The sequence below is a fragment of the Strix uralensis genome, chromosome 11 (genome assembly GCF_047716275.1).
Source record: "Strix uralensis isolate ZFMK-TIS-50842 chromosome 11, bStrUra1, whole genome shotgun sequence".
Classification (NCBI taxonomy): domain Eukaryota; kingdom Metazoa; phylum Chordata; class Aves; order Strigiformes; family Strigidae; genus Strix; species Strix uralensis.
In genome coordinates, this window is record NC_133982.1 from 12,631,732 (window position 1) to 12,645,842 (window position 14,111).

The 14,111-nt window shown below is 42.6% G+C and overlaps 1 protein-coding gene across 2 annotated transcripts; it reads left to right on the plus strand.

The window, feature by feature from the left end:
- The first annotated feature begins 216 nt into the window (after positions 1 to 216).
- On the plus strand, positions 217 to 14,069 carry INTS14 (integrator complex subunit 14). 2 transcript variants are annotated; one of them, XM_074881049.1, is made up of 12 exons: positions 217 to 260; positions 681 to 947; positions 3,657 to 3,764; positions 5,528 to 5,683; positions 7,022 to 7,140; positions 7,555 to 7,697; positions 9,906 to 9,998; positions 11,070 to 11,214; positions 11,469 to 11,602; positions 11,707 to 11,825; positions 12,211 to 12,276; positions 13,213 to 14,069. In XM_074881049.1, the coding sequence occupies exons 2-12, from the start codon at positions 726 to 728 to the stop codon at positions 13,462 to 13,464; spliced, it is 1,557 nt and encodes a 518-aa protein (XP_074737150.1). In that variant the 5' UTR covers positions 217 to 260; positions 681 to 725; the 3' UTR covers positions 13,465 to 14,069. The 2 variants fall into 2 exon arrangements, with proteins under 2 accessions (XP_074737150.1, XP_074737149.1); XM_074881048.1 differs by lacking the exon at positions 217 to 260 and adding an exon at positions 274 to 572.
- Positions 14,070 to 14,111: the final 42 nt, after the last annotated feature.

A 14,111-nucleotide genomic window follows, 5' to 3' on the forward strand; every position in this document is an offset into this window, starting at 1 on the left:
AGCATAGCAGTCCTTTTTTATCGTGGCAGTACGTTACCACAATACTGGCATCTAACTCAACCGCTTTCCCTAACGCATGCAGCATTACAGACTCCTCTTGCTTTTACCGATGAAAATACCGTTTTTCTCACTGCCCGCCGCGGGGAGCCCTTGCGCGGGAAGGGCTGAGGGCTGTGGGGAGCGGCCCCTTCCCGCCTCGGCAGCGGTGTTCCGGGGGGACGGTTTCTGCGACGGACCCATGGCGGCACGGCGGGCCGGGGGTGGGCGCCACCATTTCCCTTCCCCCTCTCACCCCCCGAAACACCCCGAGCTGTCCCCGGGGGAGGGCTCCGGGGAGAAGCCCCGTTGAGGGGGAAGGTTCGGGAGGGAGGGCTGGCTCCCTGCCGGGGGCCCCCGGGCCTCTCCGCGGCCCTCGGAGTGCCACTGCTGCTCCCTTTCCCCCATCGAGGCTCAGCCCTGGCCGCGCTCGCCGTTTCCAGGCCTTTACAGCCGGTTGGATATCCTGTGTGTGGTGCGGGAGCAGACCTGTTGACTTAGTCTGTGCTAAATCCCGCGTTTTGGGGGGCAAAGGGGTAATTGTTGCTTCCCGCACCGCGCAGTGGGGCCAGAGGACGAGACGAATCACTCCATAACTGCAGCTTCAGTAATCATGTGTGCCATTTTCTTCCCCCTCCATGCAGGGGATCACTGTTCTCCGCGGCGGTAGCAGAGAGGAGCAGCTCATCATGCCGACGGTGGTGGTGATGGACGTGTCGCTCTCCATGACACGGCCGGTGTCGGTGGAGGGCTCCGAGGAGTACCAGCGGAAACACCTGGCAGTCCACGGCCTGACCATGCTGTTTGAACACATGGCGACCAACTACAAGCTGGAGTTCACGGCCTTGGTGGTGTTTTCATCGCTCTGGGAGCTGATGGTGCCCTTTACGAGAGATTACAACACGCTCCAGGTAAGGTGCATGAAGCAGCTTACAAAAGCAGTAAGCTGCCAACGTTAAAAGAAATACAAAACCCCCACGTGTGTTTCCAAATCATGTTGAAATTGTGTGATTTCTTGTCATTCTGTGCACAACGTCTTGAATTGAGTGTTTTATTCTTGTATTGGGTTTGCGTGGCAAGGTTTTGGTAGCGGGGGGGCTGCAGGAGTGGCTTCTGTGAGAAGCTGCTAGAAGCTTCCCCCGTGTCCAATGGAACCGATGCCAACTGGCTCTGAGACAGACCTCCTGCTGGCCAAGGCTGAGCCCATCAGTGGTGGTGGTAGCACCTCTGTGATAAAACATTTAACACGGGGGGAAAAAAAAAATTGTGAGGGCAATTGTAGCCAGAGAGAGGAGTGACAATATGTGAAACACCCAGGTCGGTGAAGAAGGAGGGGAGTAAGAGTTGCTCCAGGCGCTGGAGCAGATTCCCCTGCAGCCCATGGTGCAGCCCATGGTGAGGCAGCTGTGCTCTGCACCTGTGAAGGCCCACGGGGGAGCAGATACCCACCTGCAGCCCATGGGAGACCTCACACCAGAGCAGGTGGGTGCCTGAAGGAGGCTGTGACCCCGTGGGAAGCCCGTGCTGGAGCAGGCTCCTGGCAGGAGCTGTGGCCCTGTGGAGAGAGGAGCCCACGCTGGAAGGGGTTTGCTGGCAGAAGTTGTGACCCTGCAGGGGACCCATGCTGGAGCAGCCTGTTCCTGAGGGGCTGCACCCCATGGGAGGAACCCACACTGCAGCAGTTCATGAAGAACTGCAGCCCGTGGGAAGGACTCATGTTGGAGAAGTTCATGGAGCACCGTCTCCCGTGGGAGAGACCCACACTGGAGCAGGGGAAGAGTGTGAGGAGTCCTCCCCCTGAGGAGGAAGGAGAGGCAGAGACAACGGGTGATGAACTGAACACAACCCCTGTTCCCCATCCCTTTGCTCCGCTGGGTGGGAGGAGATAGAGAAAATCAGGAGTAAAGTTGATCCCAGGAAGAAGGGAGGGACAGGGTGAAGGTGTCTTTTAAGATGTGGTTTTATTTCTCATTATACTAATTTCTCCATGTTGTGTCTGTTTTGCACATGATGGTAATTGGTGAGTGATCTCTCCTTGTCCTTATCTCGACCCAGGAGCCTTTTGTTGTATTTTCTCTCCCCTGCCTGACTGAGGAGGGGAGTGGTAGAGCGGATTGGGGGGCACCTGGCCTCCAGCCCGGGTCAACCCAGCAAGTCATTTTTAAGGCAGCACACTTGAATTCACTGTTTGCCAAGCTACCTTTGTAGTGTAGTTTCCAGAATGATTAGTGATTTCAGGATATTGTTTTCGAAAGAAATGGGAAACACTTGGAAATGAACTCCTAAAACGCTACCAGGAACATTTTTAACTCTTTTGAAAAGTGTTTAGAAATATCAGCTATTTGAGGAGGTGAACCCAACCAAGATCAACCCACCACAATCCTTATTTTAAGGATAGGTGAGATCAATGCATTTGGAACACTTTGCTACCTTGCAAATCGTGCCTTTGCAGGTAACCACTGGAGTGTGACTAATTAAGTTAAAAGTGGGGCTGGAGGAAAGGGCTGTCTGATGAAGCTCTTAAAGTGGTTCTGTGATGTTCATGTTTTTGTCTGTAGTTGTTGATTTGCTCTTGATAAACAATGCAGCAGAAAGGACCATTTAGAAAGGTTTTGAGTTAAGTGATTTGGTAGAGAGAAGAGAAGATCCTTTTAAGAGTGTAGCGGTTGAAGCAGGTTGAGAATGAGAATAAGTGATTTTAGGCCTCACAGATGTGACAGGAAGTTGGAAGAAAATGGAAAGGAGAAAGTCCAAGAGGGAAATTTCACATGAATGCAGTAAGTCACTGAAAGTCTCTGAATCCAGTAAAAATTGTACATATGTATCTGGTTATCATATGTAATATTAGGACAAAATGACATGTCGCTGTCACAGGGCACCATGGTTTAGGTTTGTCCATTGTGGAACATAGAGATTTTAAAAGATATTCTGGTATGTTTGCAGTTTAGCAGATGAATGCCAGTGCATTCTCTTTGATTTATTTTCTCCTCCCTGGGAGTTCATCTGAGGAATTTCTGAAAGCCAAGAATCCAGCCAAGCTCCTCTAGCATGTTTTACAGCTACACCCTTCTTATGATGCTGTGTTAAGTGTGAAGTTTTCACTTTAAGGAGAAAAGCTGGTTTATGGTTATGGAAACAGGATGCGGATATGAGTTTTGGATTCTGTTACGCTCTCTGCCAAAGATTTTTTCTGAGACAAGCTCCTTGCGGTCTACTTTCTGAATCCCTAAGAAGTTAAAGTTGCTCTGATGCCTGAGAGGATTTTCTAAGCTAAATCTTTCATGTTAGACATTGCTTCAGATTTTGACTTTACTGTTTCTTTGAGACATGCAAAGGATTTTTTTCTCTTAAAGAGCTGTGTTTGTAATATTATAGTTCCTTCAAAGTCAGCTGTCATTGTTGTCTTGTGATATCATTCATTATTTCTTCTATATTTCTTTCTTTTTTTTTTAACTTTGCAGGTCATATATAAGAACATAGCACTTTGCATTGTGCGACAGTACGGCTGTGTTACAATGCAAAGCAAACATACTGACTTACCACAGAACCGTGAATAACTTTTCAGTGTTTCCTGGTGGTGATACTTCACCCAGCAACGACAGTGGTGTTTGTCTTTACAGGAAGCCCTAAGTAACATGGATGATTATGACAAAACCTGTTTAGAGTCAGCGCTGCTGGGGGTTTGCAATATTGTCCAGCAGGAATGGGGTGCAGCAATTCCTTGCCAGGTATGACTGATTTCGCTATTCTTAGGATCTAGCATATACTTAGTACTCCCTGTAAGTTGCTGATGGAAATGTAAATGTAATTTGAAAACTTTGAATACTCTCAGGCATGCTGGTGCTACAGGAAGACAAAGAATTAGTATTTTGGATATATCTGGAATATGAGCAGAAGGTGGTCTTTATTAAAATATTCTGCAGCAAAAAACTAGACTGCTTCCTGTCCAATGTGTTTTTGTAGTGGAGCAGGTTACAAGATCTGGCCCAAGAGTACTGTTTTGCAGGCTTGGCATTTGATCTGCATGCAATCTGCTGTCCCAGGAGCCTCGGTCAGTTTGGAAACGGTGTAGTCACACATACAGTAACCTTTCTCCTCCAGTACCTGATGGTTTCCAGGGCTTGTAACAGTTCCAGGTGTCAAGCAACAGCATGGGACTACTGCTGAGTGTGTTTTGATCAGTTGTCTTTCCCTAACAAGTCATTTGGCAGGCATCTGCTCACACACTCCATTCAGCCCTTGCAGCTCTCAGCCTTACGAGTTTGCTGCCTCTTATGGCAAAGTCTGCTTTTAGCCCCTGGTTTTCTGAGGCACTTAAGAGCCTGTTGGTCTTTGGGTTAGGATTTAAGTTCAGTAATTTTGCAGCTCAGTGAGCTAGGAAGATGTCGCAAGCAATATTCCTTAAGGAGGAAAAGGATAGATGTTTATTGGTTAGGCAATGCTTCATAATCTAACAAGGATAAGATGTAAAAACCAAGCATAATGTAGACCTCAACAATTTGGTCTCTTGTTTGTGTCATGGCTCATTTTACTGGACCTTCAGGTGACGACATGATGAAAGGCAGTCAGGAGTGTACTGTGCAGGATCTTGTAGTAGTGGAAAATGTTACTGGCGAGCAACGGTACAGATGGTAACTGAAGAGACTGTAAAAGAGAGAGTTTGAGGATGAAGAGAGAATACAAATCTGATGTAGCATTGAGTTTCGATTGGATTTGATTTTCCTTACCTCTCAGCCAAAAATAATGCCTGCTGTTGCTGTGCAGTGTGAAAAGAAGAGCTATTTTATTACTCTGGATATGACTGGGTCTCAACTGAGTGTAAATAGTTACATTATTCGACATAACCTATTAGTGCAGTTTCCACAAGGAGTGACTTTGGACATGCAACTGAATGGAAAAATGCATATTTTTGCTTTAATAGTTCTGCTGCAAAATGTGAACATACTGCAGCTGTATTTGTTTGCAAAGAGTTAGGGTAATTAATACTACCTACTGTATGGCTTCTGTGGCTTGTAGTGGATGTTGGGTTGCCCTCTAGATTCTGTAGAAGAAATGAGCTCTATCTTCCATCTGAAAATAAACCTAAAGTTCTTGAGTCCATCAGCAGCAGGGTGCTTTTTGGGCTGTACAGTCACTGTGCTTCTAGTATACACTTAAAATGGTCATGTTTATGCCCAGCATGGTGTGTTGGTGGCTATGAAATTTAAATTTCAGTGCAATTGCCTAATTACAATGACATGTATATTTGCCATGCACATAGTTTAAATCACAATGGTTAAATCTGCAGTTTCTCATTTATGTGCCTGTTTCTGGAAATTTTACTTGCAATTCCTTCCACAGCTCAGGAATGGAAATTCCCAGGTGAGCAGGGATTTTCAGTATAGACGTGCATGCCGCTAGCAAGACTACTGAAATGTTGGTGTATAGTTGCCCTCTGCAGATAGAAACATGTCTTGTCTTGAAAATGCTGATCTATCCTCTTCCATTCAAGGTTGTTCTTGTCACTGATGGCTGCTTGGGGATCGGCAGAGGCTCCCTACGGCACTCTCTAGCTACTCACAACCAGCGAAGTGAAAGCAACCGCTTTCCACTGCCTTTCCCGTTCCCATCCAAGTTGTATGTCATGTGCATGGCAAATCTCGAAGAGGTGATGTCTTTAACACGTACCTTCTTCTTTGTTGCATTGGATAATTATTGGTCTTCTCTGAACTAATGATCAGGTCAGCACAAAACATACTTTGATGTTCTTGTGCTTAGTTTTAAAGTTGAGTTGACATTCCAGTGCTTAGTGTTAGTTCTTTGGTGAAATCTAACCATAGTATCTTTTTCAAAGTTTATTATTGCACTGTTATTATCTGTTGCATTATTATCAGAATCTTTATAAATCATATCAGTTTCTCCCTGAGGAATATTATGCAATCTTTATTTCCCTGTTTATATTATTGCTTTTATTGCATTAATTACATTGAGTGCCTTTGGGGGCTTTTCTTAATCTACAGTTAAATTCTTGAATAAATTACTTCTATTGCGAAGATGCTCAGCACTTTAAACAGTAATAGCTGTATGTAGAAATGTGAGTGAGCAAAATTTTGAAGTCTCCAAGCCAGTGTTCAAACCAGCTTCCCCTAGTTTTGAAGGAAAGGTGACTGTTTTCTTTCTCTTCAGGTACCTTTGAAAAATCTCAATACCAACTTTAACAATCTTCACAGTAGTTAGAATTCTGTTGAATAAAAAATGTTTAAAAAGAAGCCTATATAGACTAAAGCTCCTTGGGTCAGGTTTTAGTCATAGCATTGCTTTTGACTTGACACCTGTGTTCTTCTGTCAATCACAGAAGGATTTTCTACTTAGGCATGCTTCAAGGTCTCTATCAAGGATGATCCTCTTGATTAAGCTGATGGATTGAAGCATTGTTTACACTTCAGAATAACTAGGAAAATATTTAAAATAATTCTTCTATTACTGACAAGTTTAGGTGCTTTCACAAGCATTCTCTAAGAACTTCTCAGGAGTAATTATATCTGCCTTCCCTCCTAAAAATTATGTTATTTTGAAGGGGCTGGAGACTGAACATTGCCAATAAAATGTTATACTAGTTAAGGCATTCCTGTGCTCTTGAAGACTAAGAGCTTCTGGGATTTTTGTTTGCCTGAATCTGCTTTAGAAGCAGAACCTAGCATGATAAAGCAATGTCTTGGGAGTTGGACTCGATGGTCCTTATGGGTCCCTTCCAACTCAAGATATTCTATGATTATTTGTTACTGTGCCAAATGCTGCATCTGATCTAATATAAATGCAACATAAGGAGTACATTTCCTGGGAGACCAAGAATGGTGATTATTCAGAAAGGAGTGAGATAACAAAAAATCATGTTAGCATCCAATTGGATGCTTTTTGCTGTGTTGTGTGTATTTTCTGAAAACATACTGGTTAATAAAAAGAGAACAAAAAGAAAACAAAAACATTTCACTTTATTTTTTTACAGCTTCAAAGCACAGATTCCTTAGACTGCCTGGAACGGCTCATAGATTTAAACAATGGGGAAGGGCAGATTTTCACCATTGATGGACCTCTTTGCCTGAAGAATGTCCAGTCAATGTTTGGGTTAGTAGATAATACGCCTTTGTGAAGGTTTCCAGTTAGTATCTGTAAAGGAAAAGAAATATAATAAGAAATCTGATGATATGAGGTGTTCTAATTTTCATTTAGTTTATGATCTTGTTAACTGTATTTTCATCTTGACCTTCACTGGTTAAGGTCGATATTTATTTTAATTATTATGTAACCAAATCATAGTATCTGTTTATGATTGACAGAGAGAAGATACTAATTTCCACAATTACTATTAGTTTGCCATCAGTGTGATAATATGCTGCTTTGTTTCATAATTTAGCAACACTAGAAATATTGAACTAACTGTAGTTATAAAAAAAGTTTGGGAGCTAAGTAGTGTTCTTTAGACAAACTGTTTTCATGTGATATGTATTATGTTTTTCTTAATAACTGATCATGTTCTAGAAAGCTAATAGACCTGGCTTATACACCATTCCATGCTGTTCTCAAGTGCGGCCACTTAACATCTGATGTGCAAGTATTTCCCAGACCAGAACCTTTCATTATAGATGAGGAAATAGACCCCATCCCTAAAGCAATTAATACAGGTAACTCTCAAATCTTTGACTGCTTTTTTACTTAAATCCATTTGATTTCTACCTTTTCACTACCACCTCTTATCCTATATGTTTCACCCACTTTCTCTCTGCAAGGATCAATCACTGACTGTGTAATTTTTTGGTATATGTGGTACCAGGGGACAAGAACATCATCCTGTTTCAGCCATGTGCACCTGGTAATAGGGTTGGAGTAGGGAAGAGGGACTTTCAAAGCTCAGGGTGACAATTTCTATGTGCAAAGACTGTGGAAGACAGCCACAGGCTGCTTTCCATGAATACCCTCATAAGCTTCATGGAGAGTGGGAGAGGTGTGTTTGAGAAGGGGCTGCATTTTGTGTTAGAGTTGCCTTTATCAGAAGGACTCTGTATTATCAGGTGAGACAAACTAGCATCTTTCTGGAAGTTTCTTCAAGAAATCCACTAGGAGTGAAGTCGAGAAGAATTGGTGAGGCAGCAGAAGTAAAGGTTGAGATTTATGAAAACCCTGTCTTTATAGTTTGTCTGTCATTCTGGCACTTCTTACCAATAGTAAGTTATTTTTAAAAACAACTGTGCGAAGTAAACCTTTCTCAGCCCTCCCGTTAGTGGGGACAGCAGGTAGGCTGTAGATAGCCCATGCCTGTGACTTATGAATGGCTAGGTACACTTCTTGGAGAGAATACACTGAACTTCACTGCTTTGCTTTAAGAATTAAGTTTGAACTATAGCATCAAAATTGCTCTCAGCTCCTCAGTAGTGCACTCAGCCACTAGAAACTCACGTCTTTTTTGTGAGTTTCTAGCTCTACTGGCAATTTAATTTCCTGAATCTGTCCTGTAGACTTCTTTTTTTTTCTCTGTTCATCAACAAAATGTGCACAGCTTGCATGTGAATAAGGACACAATAGTGGTAAAATTTTCCAAGGAAGTGAACTGCAACCCATAAATTACTGCCACCAAGATTGCCTTGATTTGTTTGGGTTTTTTTAAATCTGCAAGAGAAAAAACATTTCTCACTTGGGGTGTGATCGCTTCTTATTTAGCTGCATACTGTTTAAATAGGAATGAGTGCGTCTGTACCAAAATAGCAAAAGCAAAGAAAAAGAGCATGCAGTGTCTCTTGATGAGGGAGGCTTTGTGTTGCATTTGGTCTTAGAGTTCCTTCTGTCATTCCAAAGATGGGAATTTGGCATGAAGGAAATTTTGTTCTGTGTGCATTAAAATGCACCGTCTGGTGTGCTCAGCACCTGAATTCCTCCATGGCTTTAATCAAGTGTTTGTTGTTCAGCTATGAGAAAAATCAATCAAATTGCCTTTGGGCCAGGTCCGTGGCTTGGGCTGTCAAGGAGAAGACTGTGCTCCCCAGTTCTGGCTGCTGTGCAGGTTGAAAACGTGTTGAATTTCTAATTGTGCCATACACATATGGATGTGTGTCCACAGCTAAAGCACATCAACGTGTGTCAGCATGGAGCACATGTGTCACCATGCTTCATGTAGAGAAGAGTTTGCAAAGCAGGTACTCCCTACATCCCTGCCAGTGTAGAGCTGGTCAAAGGCTAATCCTAAACCACATCCAAAACTTTCACATGGCTGAGAGACACAAAGCCGATACGGTATTTCTTGCAGCCAAGAAGTGGGGAGGAAATCAGACAAGGCTGAGCATGAAGGACATGGCTGCCTCAGTCTTTTACCAGCAAATGCCCACAACTCTGTATGAGATGGAGCTGCATTTAAACTTCCAGTGGGCATGTAAAACTCAAGAACCACAACTTAGTCTTCCCAGTCCTGAGAACATGCCCCACTGGGGCTAACCCTGCTAGAGTTGATGGAAATCCCTGCAGGTTCTGTGATGCCAGTGTGAAGCTAGTAGATGTGGTTTAGTCCTTTGTTTTTTGCACTGTACACAATCCATTGCCATCTTATAATTTCAGAAGGAAAGCAAACAATGTGCACAATTTTGTATTTGTCTAGCAGTAGAGTTCGTGGACAGCAGTATGTGTGTGATGAAAGTTATGTTTTCATCTTAGAGTGTCGTAATATTATGTAGGAATATTTGTATCTTAACACCTAGACACCCAGTCAGGGTTGGGGCTCTGTTGTGCTACTTCTAGTCACTGCTTCAGAAAACTTAGTGGTGTAAGAAATGGTAATGTTAAATTGACTCTGAATACATTTCAGCTATTTCCAAATCTGACTTAAACCTGTTGTCTCCCCACAGATCTAGAAATTGTTGGCTTTGTAGATATAGCTGACATTTCTAGCCCTCCTGTCTTGTCCAGACACTTGGTTCTGCCCATTGCACTTAACAGAGGTGAGCAAGTTTTGTGTCTTTTAGCAAAAACTGCTTTAAGCTTCCCTTGTAACATCTGTAGTGGTTTAGACTGGAAGCACAGGTTTTATGCTTTATTAAAATGCCAGATGTCTCTAAAGACGTGTTTGTGTGGTTACATTAAAATTAAAACCTTGAACACAAGCTCCTTCTTTTTTTGAATACTGTGTTCTTTAGAAAGTTAATAGAGGGAACAGTGTCCCTATAGCATCATTATTAACAAAACAGGCTAAACTTAAAGCTAAAAATAGTTACGGGCCATGAAATATGTGATGAAAGATTAATATTTAATGCCTGCATCTAATTGGTTCTTGGAATGATTTGTTGTTGTGAAAAATCTGGTCTTAATCACAACTAGATTGCTCAGTTGTACTTCAGCATTAATTGCTGCTCATTGGGGCTGAGTATATATGTATCTATACAAATGACTGGTGTAGGCTTCACGGATGGTTAAGCATATCACTGACTCGCAGCTACCTGAGTGCTTGTGATAAGGACTTCCCCTTTTCTTTTATCATGGCCTTGGAGTGGAGCAAAAAGAAAGTGAGATTTCTTTTGGTAAAGAAGAATGAAAGCTCTAGATATGCTTTCATCTCTGTCTTAACACTCTTATCCTGCTAGGCCTTTCACCTTAGAAGATACTAACAGTTAAGTCACAGCTGTATTCCAGCTGCTAAAACATAGTAAGTTTCTCATAATGACCGCAAATTGCATAGGAGAGGAGGACTTGAAATTCAGGATGCTTTTGGTTCAGAAGCAGACATGTATTTGTTGCCAGACTCTTGCTGCCGTTTCGTTACACTTCTAGTTTCTTCAAAGCTGAGGTTTTATTTGCAGTTTTTTGGTAACTGTTTTGTGAGTAGGATGCAGTGGAATATTTATATGGCATTATAGTGCCATTTGCCCAAACAGTTCATTTAGCAGCTGTTTGTTCTACAAAAGTATTAATTAACTCTTCCATGTCAGAAGAACACAGGGTGGTGTCATGGAAATGGAACTAGTGTGATTGAATTTATTCTTATGTTCTCTTGGTTTGCTTTTATTCTTCCCCAGAAGGTGATGAGGTGGGACCTGGGATCACAGATGACACCGAAGATGAGAATTCAGCTAATCAGATTGCTGGGAAAATCCCCAACTTCTGTGTTTTATTACATGGCAGCCTGAAAGTGGAAGGCATGGTGGCTGTTGTCCAGTTGGGGTATGGAGCTGGATGTCTGCCTGAAAAATCTCTTACTTTGCTCATTTATGCTTTATTTATAAATTATGCTTATTTATATCTGTATTCTGTAGAGAACTCTGCACTGCTAGACAAAGCTGTGGATTTTTAGCTGTGGATATGTTTCTGCTAGTATAAATAGCAAATAGTGGGCCTCTACACAGTGGGAGGGAGGCAAATTCTAGGCAAAGAGGGGTGGAAGATTTTCAGCCTTTGGGATTTGCTCTTTTCGATAGGCCAGAGTGGTATGGCATGCTCTATTCACAAGCTGATAGCAAGAAGAAGTCAAATCTCATGATGTCGCTCTTTGAACCTGGTCCTGAGCCCCTTCCATGGCTCGGAAAGATGGCGCAGCTTGGACCCATTTCAGGTACTGCTCACGCTGATTTGAATAACTCTTACATATTCAGTGTTGCGTGAATGACCTTGCCAAGTCTTAGTTGTTAAGTCTGTTTATTGTCTTTTTTCTCCCAGATGCGAAAGAAAATCCTTACGGAGAGGATGACAATAAGAGCCCTTTCCCCTTGCAACCCAAGAACAAGCGCAGTTACGCACAGAATGTTACCGTATGGATTAAACCAAGTGGCCTCCAGGTAATGACACAGGTTTTAGACTTGATGCTTCGCTTTGATCAGCAGTAGCCATCTTGCCAGCAAAGAGGAGTCTGTGTGTGTCTTGTCCATTTAATGTAATTGCTTTATTGCTTTTCTTTCATTTTTATAAACGCTGCCTCTTTAAAATGTCATGATTAAAATGCAATCAGAAAGCATAGCTTGTTTAATGAAAGCTGTGTCTCCAGCGTAGCATCTGCCCTAGTTTATTGGATTTAGTATAATTACCGTTTATGTTTCAGCCTTTGTGAGCTGCAGTATCGTCAATGGTCAGCATAATTTATCAATAAATAGTTGAAGATTTTTTTCTGCAACTTCCCCAGCAGTTGCTAAGATTTTTTTTTTTTTCAAATTTTCTTTTCTGCAGACAGATGTACAGAAGATCTTGAGAAATGCAAGGAAACTCCCTGAAAAAACTCAAACCTTCTACAAAGTGAGTAACATTTTAGGCTGGCCTGAGTTTGATCCATAGTGATAGTGGTGCATTTGACAGAGGGGCACATACTGTCTGTGTCTGGTATGTTCTGTGCAGGCTTGTAGGGCTCTGCAAAAACACACATAGTGCTGGCTCTATTTTACAGCTGAGTTAAGGTGAGACGGGGGCGTCTGGTTTCGCTGCCACCGTGTTCTCTGGCAGGGTGGCATAGACATGTCATGTTTACAGGTGCCCCTCGTGATCCCTGCTACTTCCACAGTGAACTTCTTTGCAGATTTTATGCTGTTGTCCAGGCAGAAATAAACTGGAGAGGAATAGGAACACAGATGTCATTCTGAGTCTGAAAATGTCTCCTACATTTTTAATACAACTGAAGCAGAGAAATACAAAATTCCAGGCACATTTGGCCACATCATAATAATCCATAATCTAGACTGTAGCTGGAGGTAATTGTTCCTCCTGTAAGCTTACTGCTGAAGCAGTCTGTTATTGTAGCCCCAGAGACTTCAAGAATGAATACCCTGCCTAAATGCACATAAGCACTTGTCAGTTTATAGTGAAGAAAAATCAATATATATACATTTTGCTGGACACTGTGGTTAAAGGCAGCAGTCTGTGAAGCCTCAGTTGGAGGCCACCCCCAGCTGGGACACGGACAAAACAGGCAGGTACAATAGCTGAATGCACAAAAGGGAAAAGGGAGAAGTGGAGGTTTATAGGAAGGGATCAAGGGAAAACCAACTGTTTGGTTGTGCCACTATCATCTTCAGCCCTGAAGCATTTTTTATCTCATGAGCAGCCGGGCAGTTTCCAGCAGCTGTACCGATCACTCAGGTTATTTTCCTCTAAGTGAATAAGCCTGCCTTTAAAAAAAGAAGAAAACCATATGTAAAGGCTTACAGTCGCTTTAAAAAGGGTTTTCCTTCTTTGCAGGAACTTAATCGTTTGCGAAAGGCAGCTCTGGCCTTTGGCTTTTTGGACCTCTTGAAAGGCGTGGCAGACATGCTGGAGCGGGAGTGCACTCTGCTTCCTGACACGGCTCATCCTGATGCAGCGTTTCAGCTCACACATGCTGCTCAGCAGCTTAAAGTGGCAAGTACTGGAGCATCAGAATACGCTGCCTATGATCATAACATTGCTCCACTGCAGACAGACTTTTCCAGTAGCACCACTGAAAGAATGTGAGTCTCCATTTTGGGAACTTCTGTAGATTAAGACTCAAGTGGTTCAGATTTTCTTTTCCTGTTTACTTCTAGGGCCTGTTTTAATTATTGTTTGGAGAGCTCCCTATCAAAACGGGGTCCCTTACCTGCATCAGTGCTCTCTAAATAAATGTAGCTAGCTTGTGGTGGCTTTAGTCAGACCTGGAAACTGTGGAAAGTGTCCCAAAGTCAACTACTGTGTTGGATGAAGGGTGGGAGTTAGTGTGAGGAGAGAGAAAATGCCATTGTAGGCAGCAGACTGCTCATGGCTTTTGGCCTCCCCAAATGCAGTTACTACATAACTGAACTTACTGGTAAAGGTATCCTAAAAGGCAGCTACTATACTTTATACACTAATTTGATTAGTCCAAAGAAAACGTGTGAGAATCACTGTGCCAGATCAGATACACAGCTAATTTCAGGGTGTTGTCACTAATTTTATGCCCAACTTGAAAACCAGTCTGTACTGCCATAATGAGTTATCACTTGCATTGCAGTGCTTATGCTTGTGAGAGTAACTTAATCTTGTGAGACAAGTTTTTTATTTGTGTAATATTAATAAAGAGTAATTCTTCATGAAATTTTAAATTGGATCTGTTCTATTTACATAGCAACTAGTCTGTGTGGCCT

Bases quoted from the DNA above. Each gene is read 5' to 3' on its own strand.
- INTS14 (XM_074881049.1), top strand. From the start codon at position 726: ATGCCGACGGTGGTGGTGATGGACGTGTCGCTCTCCATGACACGGCCG. The intron at 948-3,656 runs GTAAGGTGCATG...TTGTCTTTACAG, and splicing joins GAGATTACAACACGCTCCAG to GAAGCCCTAAGTAACATGGA. The intron at 7,698-9,905 runs GTAACTCTCAAA...GTCTCCCCACAG, and splicing joins CCCTAAAGCAATTAATACAG to ATCTAGAAATTGTTGGCTTT.